This window comes from Arachis ipaensis, chromosome B3 (assembly GCF_059453495.1).
Source record: "Arachis ipaensis isolate K30076 ecotype BB chromosome B3, ASM5945349v1, whole genome shotgun sequence".
NCBI classification, from domain to species: domain Eukaryota; kingdom Viridiplantae; phylum Streptophyta; class Magnoliopsida; order Fabales; family Fabaceae; genus Arachis; species Arachis ipaensis.
In genome coordinates this window covers 124,112,423-124,127,560 of record NC_142438.1, presented here as the reverse complement: position 1 = coordinate 124,127,560, position 15,138 = coordinate 124,112,423, and the positions used below count along the sequence as shown (strand labels likewise).

Genomic DNA, 15,138 nt, shown 5'->3' with positions numbered 1-15,138 from the left:
TTGGAAGCGAAAAACTCTTGGGACTTAGTATTGTATTTGTTTATGTTTATATATGTGTATAGATTCTCCACCTTGTATATATTATGTTTTGTCCTCTTAGAGGTCAACTTGGAGAAACATGTGTCTGTCTTATATTTTTGGGATGCTTTTGGGTTATATCCTTTGGAGTTCTGGTTTTATATCTTTTGTTATTTATATCTTTTAGAGTTATGGTTTATACGTTATCCTTTTCTGTTCGATATTATCTACCTTTCTATGTTGACCCAATCTTGAGTGATGCGCTTTTCTGTTGTTGTTTCATTTAACTTTTTCTTTCAATGCTCCTAGTTAAACTTCCTTTCATATATTTATCTATGTATATTTTTATTTTTAGAGGTCGTAATACCTCACCACCTCTGTTCTACGACTTAAGTGTAAAGCTCTGTGTGGTAGGGTGTTATATTTTTGCCTAATGTTCTCTAATACAACTCTTAGGAAGCAACAATTAAGGCCCAAGCTTAATTATCCACATTGTAGCACCCTCACTATCAGAATGCCACGCTTCCGGTTGCGCCACTCTGATAGCAAGAGGTATTATGACGACTTCATGTACTTAATAATAAAATATGAGCCTTTGACTCGAAATTGTGTCGCTATTTTATTTGAAAAATCGAAAAAAATACTTTTATAATAAAATAAACAACCATATACATAAACAAAACTTCTTACTCAAGTAACTTATACATATTAGATACATACAAATCATACAACTCCCGTCCCTCTTACAAAAATTATAATATTAATGGCAAGGGAAAAATAATAATAACTAAACTAATACATCCATATCGCATAAGTTGAACTAAAAAAAACTCTTCATAAGTGTCTTCGTCCGTTTCCTGAAAAGAAAGTTTGTATTTCTCACAAAAAATTCCATGTAAAATAACATTTTAATCAAAACTTATCTCTAATCCAGTCAAGCATGGCCTCCGGCCCAAATCAAACCAAATCTTGGCCTCTGGCCCAAATCAAAACAATTCACCATCGAAACTTAATCTCAACAGAATCAATCACAAACACAATCAAATTCAAGGCAAACACATATACAGAACAGTTAAACAGAATTAATCAAATAAGCAAACTAAAACACTTAAGCACACCCAAACAAAGCACACAAATGCAACATGATGCATGTCTATGCCTAATGCAGGTAATGAGCTCATTTGTCAATTTCGACCCGCACCCAACACAATCTGACTCGCAAGTCAGATAAGGCATTCTAGCGGCATAACCTCTGCAATGTTCCAAACCTTTGCTGGCGCTGATTCTCCAGCTGAAGTATGCCGAACATGACCTCTGCAAGTACTTGCAGGCGCCGATTCTCCAGTTGAAGCATGTGCCCCTTTCTCCTGGAAGCCACTACATACACAGGCATCCCCGCACAACTATTCACACATAAAGCCCACGGCTTAACATTTTCACATCAGCACCTTAACCACTTACTTTTCGTCACCCTCTCGTAACCTTTTAATCATTTCATAAATCACACGTGTCATGTTCTCTTTTCCCTTTCTTTCTTCTTCTTAACAAACCTAACTCAAATCATTTTTATTTAAAACCAACACCAACTTCAAAATCATTTCAGATTTAAACCTCTTTCAAAAGACTAAAAAGAATTATTTATTAAGTAAATGTCACGGCAGAGTCTCGAGACTTTAGGGAGGATGACAATCAAACTCGTTCTTTAAAATTAATAAACTCCTTAAATCATAATTCCTTAAAATGTAGTTCTTTAATCAAACTCATAACATAAAGTCTTATTTAATAAGTAAAAATTCAATACTTAATCTTTTCTTAACAAATCACATTCAAAACATAAAGTTTTTCCTTAATAAATCAAACCCAAACATAAATATTTTTTTAATAAATCAAAAACCAAACAAAACGATTTCTCAAGTCCAACCTTTTTTTAAATAAACAAAGTCTTAAGTTTCATAATAAAATTTTGACAGCATCTCCCCTAAAACTCGGACTTTGCTAACCTTTTCGGGTCCCAACCGAACTATTCTCAACATTTTTTCAACCATTTCTAATAACTCAGACTAGTTCCAATATCAGAAATCATTTTCGATAAATCAATAAAACTCATTCCCAATATCAAATTAACCTCAAACTAAGAAAATCATTTTACATAGTATTTAATCAAATCGACTTTCCAACTTAATAATCAGAAACAGTCACAATTCAATCATCATCATAATAACCTTAAATCAAGTACAAAAGTCAACTAAACATTTCCAATCAATCAATAAACCATTCAAACTAGCATTTATATTCATTCCAAGCAACTCAATTCAATTTATAAAACTTGCAAAATTATAAAAATATATTTTCACTATTAATATCGACTTAAAATAATTCTTAGTAGTGAATTAAGTTTAAGAAATCGCCCCTACCTCGATTGTCAAAACTAGAAAGCTATAAAACGCGTCAAAAATCCCTTTTTCTCCTGGCCCGCAATAGCGGCAGCCGCAACCACAGTTCTTTCTTGCTTCCGCAGCAATAGCAGCGGCTTTAATCAAAACATTCACTAATCAAAGCACAACCCTATGTTACCAAAATCTCAGAACTTTTAACAACTCAGAACAAAATACTGATTCAAGAGGTTTCAAAAATGAAGACTCTTACCAAAACAATAGGGGCCCCAGTGGCGGTTTCCAGTTGCTAGAACAGTAGCGACGACAGCAGGAGGCGATGACAGAAGCAGCTCAGCCTCGGACCCCTCTCTTTGTCATCTTCGCACACATTTTTCTCTCTCTTCGAAGCTCCGACTTCACCCACGGACAACAACGCAGCAGATCCACGGCGTTGGAATAGCGACGGCAAGTTCTGTGGCGACCAGGGACCTCGACGACGGTGAACCGCGGCCCTCCCTTCTTCGCGTCTCTCGCTGTCGCACTCTCTCTCCCTCAGTGGTGGCTTCGATGGCGGCGCGAACTCGTGACTCCATGGACGGGATGGCAACGGTGATGGCTCCAAGGCGACGACAAGGCGTGGCCCTCCCTTCTTCTATGTGCTTTGTTTTTATGCCTAATTGTATCTTTTGCCTAAATGTAAAATATGCTTACTTGCTAGTTGTACTACTTGTTGTACATGTATACTACTTGTGTTTTACTTGCCTGGATTATCTGTGATTGTCTGGTGCTAAGGAGGGTAGGTAGGTGGTAGCGATGGGATCGTAAGGAGGTTAGGATGGTGAAGGTTGTGGGATACAGTAGTGTAATTAGTATTAGTTAGAAATTCCCTAAGTTTAAATAGCCCTGTTTATGGTTTATGGTTTAAGTTATTTATTTTGTTAAGTTTGAACATTCTGTATCGATGTGAAGTTCTAAGATTGTCTTTGGCATCCCAAAACCATATATCTTATATATTGGGCACTGTTACCATACTGAGAACCTCCAGTTCTCATACTATATGTTGTTGTTATTTTTCATATGCAGGTCGCAACCCACTTCGATGAGTTTGCGGATGGTGACAGAGCGGAGGATCTTTTGTTATCATTGTATTTTGGTTAATATGTTGTAGTTCTCTCACCTTTGGTTATTAAACTCTGTTGTCTTAGAGGCTTACTTTGAGAGATAAGTTGTATAAATTGTTTTAACTCGAAAATTCTGTATTTTCTGTATGTAACTAGTCGGCCTAGGCTCTGCGGGCTACGACTGGAGTTCTTTGTTTATATATATATATATATATATATATATATATATATATATATATATATATATATCTTGACTATTATTATTAAGTTTCATGTTGTATCTTGTGCCTTATGCTTTTAGTTATCGTGTGTGAACGCTTCACGGTTTATAAATTCGCTTTATGCAATTTTGAACTTTATTCCTTCATCGGGCTTCTAGCATTATTATTTCTTCCTATATTTATTAATGTATGAGCTTTAGAACTATCGTGATGCCTTGTTATCCTTCGCTTTATAGCTAGAGTAAGGCTTAGGAAAAAGGGGTGTTACAAACCTTCTCTTCTAACTCGGCACGTCGTCATCCTCCCATGGCTTCTCTATCTGAGGCTTCGAGCTGTTTGCCATTCTGTCATCGTCATCTCGCCACTCACCGTAGTCTCTTTTTTGTTCTGCTCTCTGTCAAAGGTTAGTGGCACTACTTTTCACTTTTTCTTTTTATGCTCTGTTGAGTCTGTTCTAAATCTGATTAATGATTTTCTGAATATGAAATCAATCAAAGAAATTGATTTTGTGTTGTCAAAATTATTGCTAAAATGGATTTGTTACTCTGCTGCTGCTATTTTTTAATTTGCTAAAAATTGATTTTTGTTGATGATTACAACTTCTCATGTGTCTCTGATCTTGAAGCTGTTGTTGTTCATGATTTTGGGAGGGCTTCTTTTGCTTTTGATTTCTCTGTGGAACTAGAAAATGCAACTGGGGTTCCTGAAATCAAAGGGCATTTGGATAATAATAATAATAATAATAATAATAATAATAATAATAATAATCACAAAGTGGAGAGGGATTGTAAAATTTGTCACATGAGTCTAGAGAGTGATAGTTCTGGGTCTGGTGTTCCAATTGAATTGGGCTGTGTTTGTAAAGATGATCTTGTTGCTGCTCACAAAGTATGTGCTGAGACATGGTTCAAGATTACAGGGAATTTGTGAGTATAAAATTCCATCTTTACTTCATTCTTTTTAACGGCAAAATTTGGTTTTTGATATTTTTTAATGCTGAATTTGATTGATTCTATCGATATTTTAGACACCCTTTTGTGTATGATTCATGGAATTGAGGATTGGATTATTTTGTACTGCTCTATATATATACTTGTTCTATGTCTTGGTGCTGAGTCTGGCAAATATTCTCAATTACTTACAGCTATGGTTTCCTTTTTGAACATGATTTTATTTTTCCAAAAAAAATCATAGAGGATTAGGGTTGTAGATTGTTTAATTGAGTGATGAATGTAAAGTTGAAGATGACGTTGACAAAAGTGCTTGGAAACACATATTTTAAGAGTGTTTTAAAAAAAACTTTAGAGTTTGTATTTTGATAAGATCATATAGTTTCAGTTGATGACATTTCATGTAGTATTTTAAATTTAAAATATATTTTAATATTTATATTAGACTATAATTATATTTTAGGATGTTTATTTATAATTTATTTATTATTTTATTCTAAAATAGTTCTTTTGGTTGAACCACAGTTGGACCGATTATACCAGTAAACTAGTGACTAGAGCGATTCGATGACCGATCTGATTCTCAAAACCTTGTTATAAACTATTATTTTGTCATTCATCCAGAATATTAAAAAATTTCAAGCAAAAAATAAAAATGCAACATGAACAACTGATTCAAGTTTATCCAACTGAAAGAATAGAATAAAACTCATAGCTTTAACAGGTAAGGAACTTTATATGATGATTTTCAACATTTTTCTACCTTTTTATTCTCTTTAAGTTGTCACTTGATTATAAACTATTATTTTGTCATTCAGCTAGAACATGAAAACATTTTAAGTAGAAAATAAAAATGCAACATGAACAACTGATTCAAGTTTATCCAACTGAAAGAATAGAATAGCACTTATAGCTTTAACAGGTAATAAACTTTATATGATGATTTTTAACATTTTTTTTTGCCTTTTCTATTTTTTTAAGTTGTCATTTGATTATAACAACACTCAAAGCATTATCAGGTAAGGAACTTTACAAGATGATTCTTAATTTTCTTTCTTTCTTTTCTATTTTTTTAACTTTTTTTTTTAATTATATTAAGTATGGAATATACCTAGCAATTTTTCAACTATTAATTAAAGATGAAAACTGAAGAATATAATGATCAAGTCATTACCACGAAAAAGTATTCTGAAACACCTCACTTGGAGAGAATTAGGCTTTGTTTAGTGGAGGAAAGAAATAGGAAGGAAGGAAATTAAGTGAAAATAAATAGAAAGGAAAGAAATTGAGGTAAAATTTAATTTCTATTGGTATGTTTGGATGGAAGAAAAATAAAATAGAGAGATATTGAAAGATGATTAATTTATGTTGTTTGTTTGAAAGGAAAAGTGGAAGAAAAAAAATGAGTAAAGTTATATAATGATAATTTTACCCTTTATATTATATAGGCATGCTATTATGTATATGATTATGTAATATATTTAACAATTTTATTAAATAATAATAACAAAATTTAATTATATTTTTTGATATAACAAGTTACGAATATAAATTTTATAAATAAAGTATATAATAATAATAATAATAATAATAATAATAATAATAATAATAATAATAATAAAATTAGGGTGGTCTATTTATATACAAATTTTATTTTCTTATACTACTCATCCTAACACATAAATTAGAGACAATTTCAAGAAGAAGACATACATAAATCAATAGTTAATATCATATAATTAATATATTATGTCTTATATTGCATTAACAAATACACATAAAAAATTTCTTACATAATAACAAGTTAAGGTCAGCTAAAAATAAAATTTATACATAAAACTAACAGTTAACATTGGGATCTCTTTGATCAAGTCATTACTAATAGCATAGACTTCTTTGACTAAGTCATTACTAATAGTATAGTTAACAATAGTTATAGTTATGAAAGTCACAAAATACAAAAGTATGATGTATTATCATTATAAGCCTTAATTAAGTCATAATATGTTACCCACAAAATATAAAGATACTACTACCTTCCTAGAATGCACCAGCTTCTTTCATCAATTCATATAATGTGGCAAGACATATATCATTTGGAACACCAAAAAATTCTCTCTAAGCTCTATCATATCTGCATAAAAAGCAGTAACACCTCATGCGCAATTCTTGCATCACACCTAAATTTTCTAACTCAGTCCACACATCATTTATAAAGTAAATTCGAGTAATGCTTTGCTCAAGAATCACAAGACCCCTTTTAGCTATTCGCACTTGTTGTTTAGGAATTTGAACTTGCTCCTTAGCTACTTGCACTTGTTCTTCAGCTATTAGCACTTGCTTTTCAGCGATATTAATTGATCTCTCATAAAAAAAGATTCCCATCATTCATCATCTCAGTCAATGCTTGAATGCCCTAACTCATTCTTTCTATTTCTAATTCTAATTTATCACTCATGGTTGTTTTGCGTTTAGTACCTCTTGATGATGTTCCATGAGAGCCGATTGATTGGTTAGACAAACCAATTTCAGGACTATAACCCATTGTAAAACTAGTAGCATGATGAGTAATTGGCTCATCATTCCACTCCTCTTCTATATTTAAGAAACTATCATCATCATTCAAGTTAATTGTTTCTTTATTCTTCTCCCACCTTTTGACTTTCCTTTGGCACTTTCAGCATGTTTTCCTGTTACTATGTCTGTACCATATATCTCAAACAGTTTAACATAGTGTTTGATTGGAGTACGCATCCACTTTTTTACTTCTGGTTTTGCCTAAGTAAAATAGAAGAATATTTACTGAGTGTGTCTATATGTAAATATATATTATTGATATCATTCTTGAATATTCACTAGTTAAATTCTTAACCAAATAAGAGAATGAATGCATAAAGTCTATCTTAATCAATTCTTCCCAAATTTCAGTTTCAGCCTCAAATATCTTTGTAATTGGATTCCAAGAAAATCCACTAAGGCCATGAAAATGATCATAATAAACACCAAAATGATCCTTTAAAGTCCTCAATCTATTCTTAAGATTTTCTTTGCGGAGGTGGTTACCTTAGGTAGATCTCAAAAGTGAAAGTATATTGTCATATGCCATTATAGTAAATGTGTCATTCACTCTATTTCCTTTGCCACATTCTTCAATCAAAGTATCAATGAAGGTTGTATACATTTCGTCGGTCCATCTTAATGTATCCCGACTAGTGGCATCACCTTGCCATGATATTTTCTTTGGCATTAACACCTCTCAATCTACAAAACAAATGGATAAAAACAACATACCATAATCTCAAATCAAATTATTTGTTAACTATCTTATCATTTATTGAACAGATAAAGATTCAATACACTCCATAAATACAACATGTCACAAGTTGATTCAACAATTGCACACAAAATTCATTAAATAGAATGTAATAACACATTAAGAAGTCACATATGAATTCAACAATAACACATCAAAATTAAAATATCAATTCAGCTCACACATAATACAACTAACAAATTCATTTGCATTTTTTTAAAGGAGTAATTAGAGTCCTAGTTGATAGTCAGCCCATATTTGAGTAGCTATTTCATCCCTTAACATAGATCTCCGCCTATAGTCTTCATCTTGTTCATGTCGAACTATTTCATCCTCTTTTGGATTATTATCTTGCAATTCTCGATCAACTTGAGCTATGAGATGTGGACCAGGATCTACACCCATTAAAATATTATGTAAGATAAAACAAGCTAGAACAATTTCAGTCATAGTTTCAAAGTCATAATGTAGTTCAGTGCCACTTGTGATTATTGCAAATCTTTTCTTCAAAACTTCAAATGACCTTTCGATAACATTTTTCAATGAAGCATGATGAAGATTAAATAATTTCTTTTCATTTTCTGGGCCACGTCTTGCATACTCTTTTAAGTGATATCTTACACCTCGATATAGGATAATTAATCCATGCTTCAACATGAATCCAACATCTCCAAGGTAAAATTTTCCTACAAAATCCATCATTTAAAATCATTTATTTAATATAAACACATAAACTATTAACCTTTAACAACTAATGATATAATGATGTTTTATGTATATGCTAACCTCGTGGAAGTTTAAAATTATCATCCCTTGATAATGCATTCTTAAGAACTATGCCGTTCCTTTCTAACCCGTTAATACATAAGTGAACTTCATATCAAAATCACATGCAGCTAATACATTTTGTGTCAGCCACTCTTTTCTCCCTCAAAATTTGGGTTGATCTACTATTGGCACTTTGACATGAAAATGTATTCCATCTATAGCTCCAATACAATCCTAAATAATAGTCCATTAATCAATAAAGTAATATGAAATTTGCTATATCAAAGAAAATTATTTATTCTTGTAATTGTACATGTCCATACCTTAAAATAAGGATAAAATCTATGATTATGAAGGATCGCTGGAGAAATAACAGTTGCAGATGGTTGTCGAAGAAATTCTTCTTCTAGTAAAATAATTTCTCGCAAAATAGCATGGAAGCGGCGGCTAATAGTTTCTCCAGACTGGTGGTAGAAAAAAGAAACGGTTCTAATTTTCACATTATGAGCTATTATATGCAAGAACCTAGCAACTTGTTCCTCTACTGTAACATGTTTTGTATCTCTCACTTGACATGTTGCTCTTCATTTCTCACACAATTGAAGAAATGCATTAGGACCTATGCGTAGGATATCACGATACCTATTAGTTTCACTTAACTGTTGCATTAAAGTAGCTCGAATTTTTTCTCACCCAACCATTTTATGGGAGATAGATTTGTTAACTCGCATAGACATTAATCTCAATAAATATAACATGTGCACGATTATTAGTGTTATTGTACATAATTTATGTCGTCTTTTCCAATCCTCCTTCAAGACGGTTAATATATGTTCTTGGTTTTCAAGGGTTAATATATTTTCCTGGTTATCAACCCCAAACTTAAAGGAATGATTTAATGGGAAATCACAATTAAAGATGTCTTCCGGATCGGCGACAAAAAAACTTTCTTCATGATCATCCTTATCCATTTAACAAGCACTTTGTAGGTTTAAATGTACATACCATAGATTTACAGCACCAAAGAAAAGAAAAAAATATAGCATCATACGTTAAGTATACACAATGCAATTAAATAACTAGTATTCATACATATGAACTCCTAATCAAAGAATATATTTAATTGTAAAAGAATCTCAACCAATTGAAAGATATCTATTTTTTTATAACTTTCGAAAAAACTTTAACATAAACTACATGTAAAAAAAGCAAAAAAACACAGAAAAAGAAAGTAACCAACCAAGCTAGAAGTTGTGTGCCATTGGCAATTGAACGAAACAAAACCACACTTTCGTGTAGCTGAAATCACAAATTTAACTATTTGTGTGCTTGCAAATGTAATTGTGAAAAGTTCATTTTAAAGTGTGTATAAACTACAATTTGTGTTATTCTTATTATACTGAAATTAAATTTAATTTGTATATGTGTCAAAAACATAATACGCTCTAATGTTTCTAAAGAACACAACTAGAACTATTTGTTTGTGTGTTATTCGGCAACCATAATATATGCTTTCTAAATAGATAATGTGTGCATACATAAAGAAATTGTGTGCCATTTAGCAAAAATGATGTATTTGATGAAAATCAAAATTGTGCTTCCATAAAAAAAGAGCATGCTTACATGAAAAAAAAATTGTGATCTTTTTCAAACATTTATTATATACAAAAAATAATTGCACTACTCTATAGTCTATACACATGTCAATTCTCCCAACTCTGATGAACTTTTGAATCTGTATGTTTACATGTTTTTATTGGAGTATTTTATCGAATAACTTAAAGACATAGAAAATAAACAAAATAATAAACCAAATCAAAATGTAATATCTGTCCATACACTTCAAAATTGAATCACAAACACACAGATCCATGAATATATGGAGTGAATTGTGAAATAAGAGCAACATAAAAACTTACCTAATTTCACTTGTAGACACAAAACGCTGTGACTAGACTGTTTGCGTAGTGGTGGATGAATGGACAGTGGCTAACAGTTGCAGTGGTTGATAGTGCTGGAACTGGTTAGCATGAACAGCTGAATTGTAGGGTGGAAGAGTCTTGGAAAAAAGGAGAAGGGTAGGGTTTGGAATAACAGAGAGAAAAGATTTTTTCCTTCCATTTTCTCGCCTAAGTTGGAGCGAAAACTTTTTTATGGGTCCCTTTTACTTTTTGGCACTGTTGATTATTTTCCTTAGCATTTTCTATCCAAACCAAATAGCTGAAATTTGACATTTTCCTCCTATTTCTTTCCTTCCGCGTTCATTCTCCCCTATTTTCCATCTAAACAAACATAGTGTTAACCTCATTCTGCAAGGATTCCATGGGGCTCAATCTTTCTCCCATGACTTTTTCTTTTTTCTGCAATTATCTCATCGTTCTTCAGTTCATGGAATTTTTCACCAATTTTTTATTCTTCAAAACAAAAATTTGGCACCATATGTATTGGCCATAAAAAAACATTAAAAATAATAAATATGTAAAACCAAATCTCCAAACAAAAAAAATTAAATGAAGTAAACAATTCGGCTCTTAAAATTATCTATGCTTGGACATCAAACATCAACAAACTATATGAATCGCTTCTCAACTAGTTTTCCTTTCCTTTTGGTAATTCTAACTTAATGACCAACAAATGACAATTCTAACTTAATGACTAACAAATGATAACTAAGTCAGAACGCCACCAACACAACGGTTTACTCATATTACTATCCTAATAAAGTAATCATATAGAAATGAAAAAAAATAGAAATTGAGCACTTCATCTTTCCATGGCGATTTCTATTCTAACATTGTAAATTTATGCAATAATGATTACTACGAGAAATTTGTACTGTGATGGATCAAACAATGATGCAAGGAGAAAGTGTCATCTATAGGGTTGACTAACCATGAAAGTTTGACGAAAGATAGGGAGGAGGTGAATTTTTTTCTGGCTATGGTCCGGAACCGACCTCGCATAGACTATTAAGGTTCAACACTGTGTTGCTACCTGACGTGAATTGATTCTACCTCTCATGCATTAGATGGCTCCATTCTCTCCGTCATCGCTCGCTACTCTCTACTCTTCATCATCTTCTTCGATGATGCCACCATTAACGGCGACCCCTCCATCGCCTTCTCTGATCCCTGAAGTACCGATTTGTGGAGTTGAGGAGGAGTTGACGCCGACAAATCATGGGTGGAGGATAACTGGAAAGAAGTGGCTGGCCGCTAGCAAGACAAAAAGTAGAATGCACGCAGCGGCTGGATAGTCTGAACCCAGAAGGAGAAAAAGACTTAGAGGAGGTGGTACGTCCGCTGGCGAGACAGAGAGGAGAAGGTTCGCTGCGGTTGTGTACTACTGCTAATACCAACATAAAAAGAAGTGATATAGAGGAAGAAGAAGAACGAGACTGTTTTCCTCTTCTTTGGAGTGGAGGCAGCAAACAAAAACCCTAGAGCAATATAGACATATGGGTTTTGGGTTTGGAACCTAGGGTCACTGTGGTTAGGTTTTTTATGTGATTTAGAATTTAAATTATGGTTTAGGGTCTATGTTTATGGTTTAGATGGTTTATGGGTATAAGGGTATATGTCATACGATGAAAAGAATCTATGGTTGCTGCCTTCTGCCTCATAATGTTATTTTAGTGTTCTCAAACCCTTATGGCTTTTTGTGTGTAATATATGACGATGTACACTTACATTAAAAATATATATGTTTAAATATTTTTTTGTCATTGTGGTAATGGATAATTCTTTTCATAAAAAAAAATTTGGTATATTGCAAACATTTTCTTTAAATTGTTTATTTATAAATTTAAATTTTAGTGAAACAGGTATCTAATTTTCATCGTTTAAAATTTTAAATCATATAATGCATTTTTTTTTGTGCTTGCTTATCGATCATTTTTTTTGTGCTAAAAAATTTAACTTCACATGTCATGCAGAGTACGTGGACAACCAAAATTGTTGATTAAACTCCAAACTTGCAAGACTTTAAAAAAATGGTAAAGTATCGTTTTTATCCCCAACGTTTGGGGTAAGTTTCAAAGTTGTCCCTAACATTTCAATCGTCCTATTTAAGTCCCTAACGTTTCAAAATTGGCTCAATGTTGTCCTGCCGTTAGGGATCCGTTAACAGAATTGACGGCGGGACAAAATTGAGACGATTTTGAAACATTAAGGACTTAAATAGGACGAAAACGTTGAGGACAAAAATGATACATAGAAATAAATTTTAATTTTATCCTTTAATAAGATCAATTTTTTACTATACATAGTATTCAATTATTTTTTAATCACATCTAAGTAAACTACACTTAATCATATTACTTTCATTTTAAATAAATTAATCTTTTTTTTATAATTTTACTCTTAAAGATTTTTAGTTATCATGAAATATTTGTAGAATGACTAGTATATAAATTTGCAGAAAAGAAAAAATAATATATATACAATAAAATATAAATTATACCTTTTGTCTCTAATGTATCAAAATTCTTTAAAATTATAAAACAATAAATTTATTTAAAATGAAAGTAATGTGATTAAGTGTAATTTATTTAGATGTAATTAAAAAATAATTGAATACTATGTACAGTAAAAAATTAATATTATTGAAAGATAAAATTAAATTAAAATTTATTTTTATGTATCATTTTTGTCCCTAATATTTTCGTCCTGTTTAAGTCCCTAACATTTCAAAATCATCTCAACTTTGTCCCGCCGTTAATTCTGTTAATGGATCCCTAACGGCAGGACAACATTGAGTCAATTTTGAAACGTTTGGGACTTAAATAAGACGATTAAAACGTTAAGGACAACTTTGTAACTTACCCCAAATATTAGGGACAAAAACGATGCTTTACTCTAAAAAAACTATATTGGATACTAAGAGGAGAAAATGGCCAAACTTTATCATCAGTAGTTCATATGATTAGTAGCTCATTTTTTTAGATCGTGCAAGGTCGTAAGGTCTTAAAGTTTGATACTAATAAATTGTTCATGTGCCTTAATTTTGTAATATTTTTTAGTAAAAGCAAACAATGCTGCAAAGAGGTTTGTATCTCAACCCTCTCCAAGTACCGTTTGTCAAGAATCTACACATATAAGACCTACAAGTTCAGCAACGGAACTTAGAAGCTCATTTATGGGTAAAGGAAATTATAAACCATTTCAGACACAATTAAATTTGGAAAATCAAAATCCTTTACAAAGTAAGCAATCGCCATTGACTCCATCCTCAAATATTACAACCCAAGCAACTTTATTTGCAAGGTATACTATCAAATCCGAAAGTCATAATAATTTTTTCAGTGAATTTTCTTTTTATAATGGCTTCATTTCGATTTTTCTTACTATATTGCATATAACTTCACATTACTATGACAATCTTCTTTATGTGAACGATCAAGCTCCAGAATTTGAAGAAGGTATAGTTCAATAGTGTTAATACACACGTAAAATGATTAAAAGACAATTAAATTATGGACAAAGGTTCATTGTTCTCTTATAACAATTTATGCAGATGCACTAGATCTTGGTGATCCTATATATGAGTGTCAATTCTGTCATAATTTTCTATGGTTGAAAGAAAGTCTTTAGAAAACTAGAAATAGCCATACTCCTAAGTTCTTAATGTATTGCATGGAAGGCAAGCTTGAGTTGCCAATTTTATAAGAAACACTTAAAACCTTGCAGGATCTACACAATGGAGTTAATGATAAAAGCAAAATTTTTTTGAAGGATATAAGATCATTGCATTCACTTCGATGGCTAGAAAAGTTGACTATTCAATCAACAGAGGTGGTGCTCCTCCAATTTTTCTCCTTGGTGGACAAAACTACCACTTAATTAGTAGCCTATTTCCGCAGCCAAATGAGAAACCAAGATTTGCACAGTTGTACATTTATAATACGGATAATAAGGTCTAAAACAGAATTAGAACCATAAGGTAAGATAATATTTTAGCATTCATGTATGAACCTTATGGATGCATAGATTATGATTGATCATTGTTGATATACCATTACTTATATATCTTTTAATTTATTAAATAACATATTTCAAAACAAATGACAATATTGATTCTTTAGAGTGTGAAATTGTTTCAACATTAAAATCTATACTAGATGAGAACAATCCATTGGCAAAATCTTTTTGTTCTGCAAGAGAAAGATATGAGGCAATTGATTGTCCAAATATTAGACTTATATTAGTGAGCAAAAGGAACACAGATGCAAGGAGATATAACTTACCATCAACTTCTGAAGTTGCATTCCTAATTGTTAGAAATATAAATGAAGATACAATCAACAGAGATATAATAATTGAAACTCAAAGTAGGAGGCTTCGAAGGATAGATGTGTTACTTCCAATGTATCTA

At 31.8% G+C, this 15,138-nt stretch overlaps 1 protein-coding gene across 1 annotated transcript; it reads right to left on the bottom strand.

Annotated features, from left to right (window-relative positions):
• Nucleotides 1-8,226: 8,226 nt before the first annotated feature.
• LOC107633564 (uncharacterized) lies at nt 8,227-8,697 on the bottom strand. The gene has a single exon (XM_016337176.1). The coding sequence runs from the start codon at nt 8,695-8,697 to the stop codon at nt 8,227-8,229; it is 471 nt and encodes a 156-aa protein (XP_016192662.1).
• Nucleotides 8,698-15,138: the final 6,441 nt, after the last annotated feature.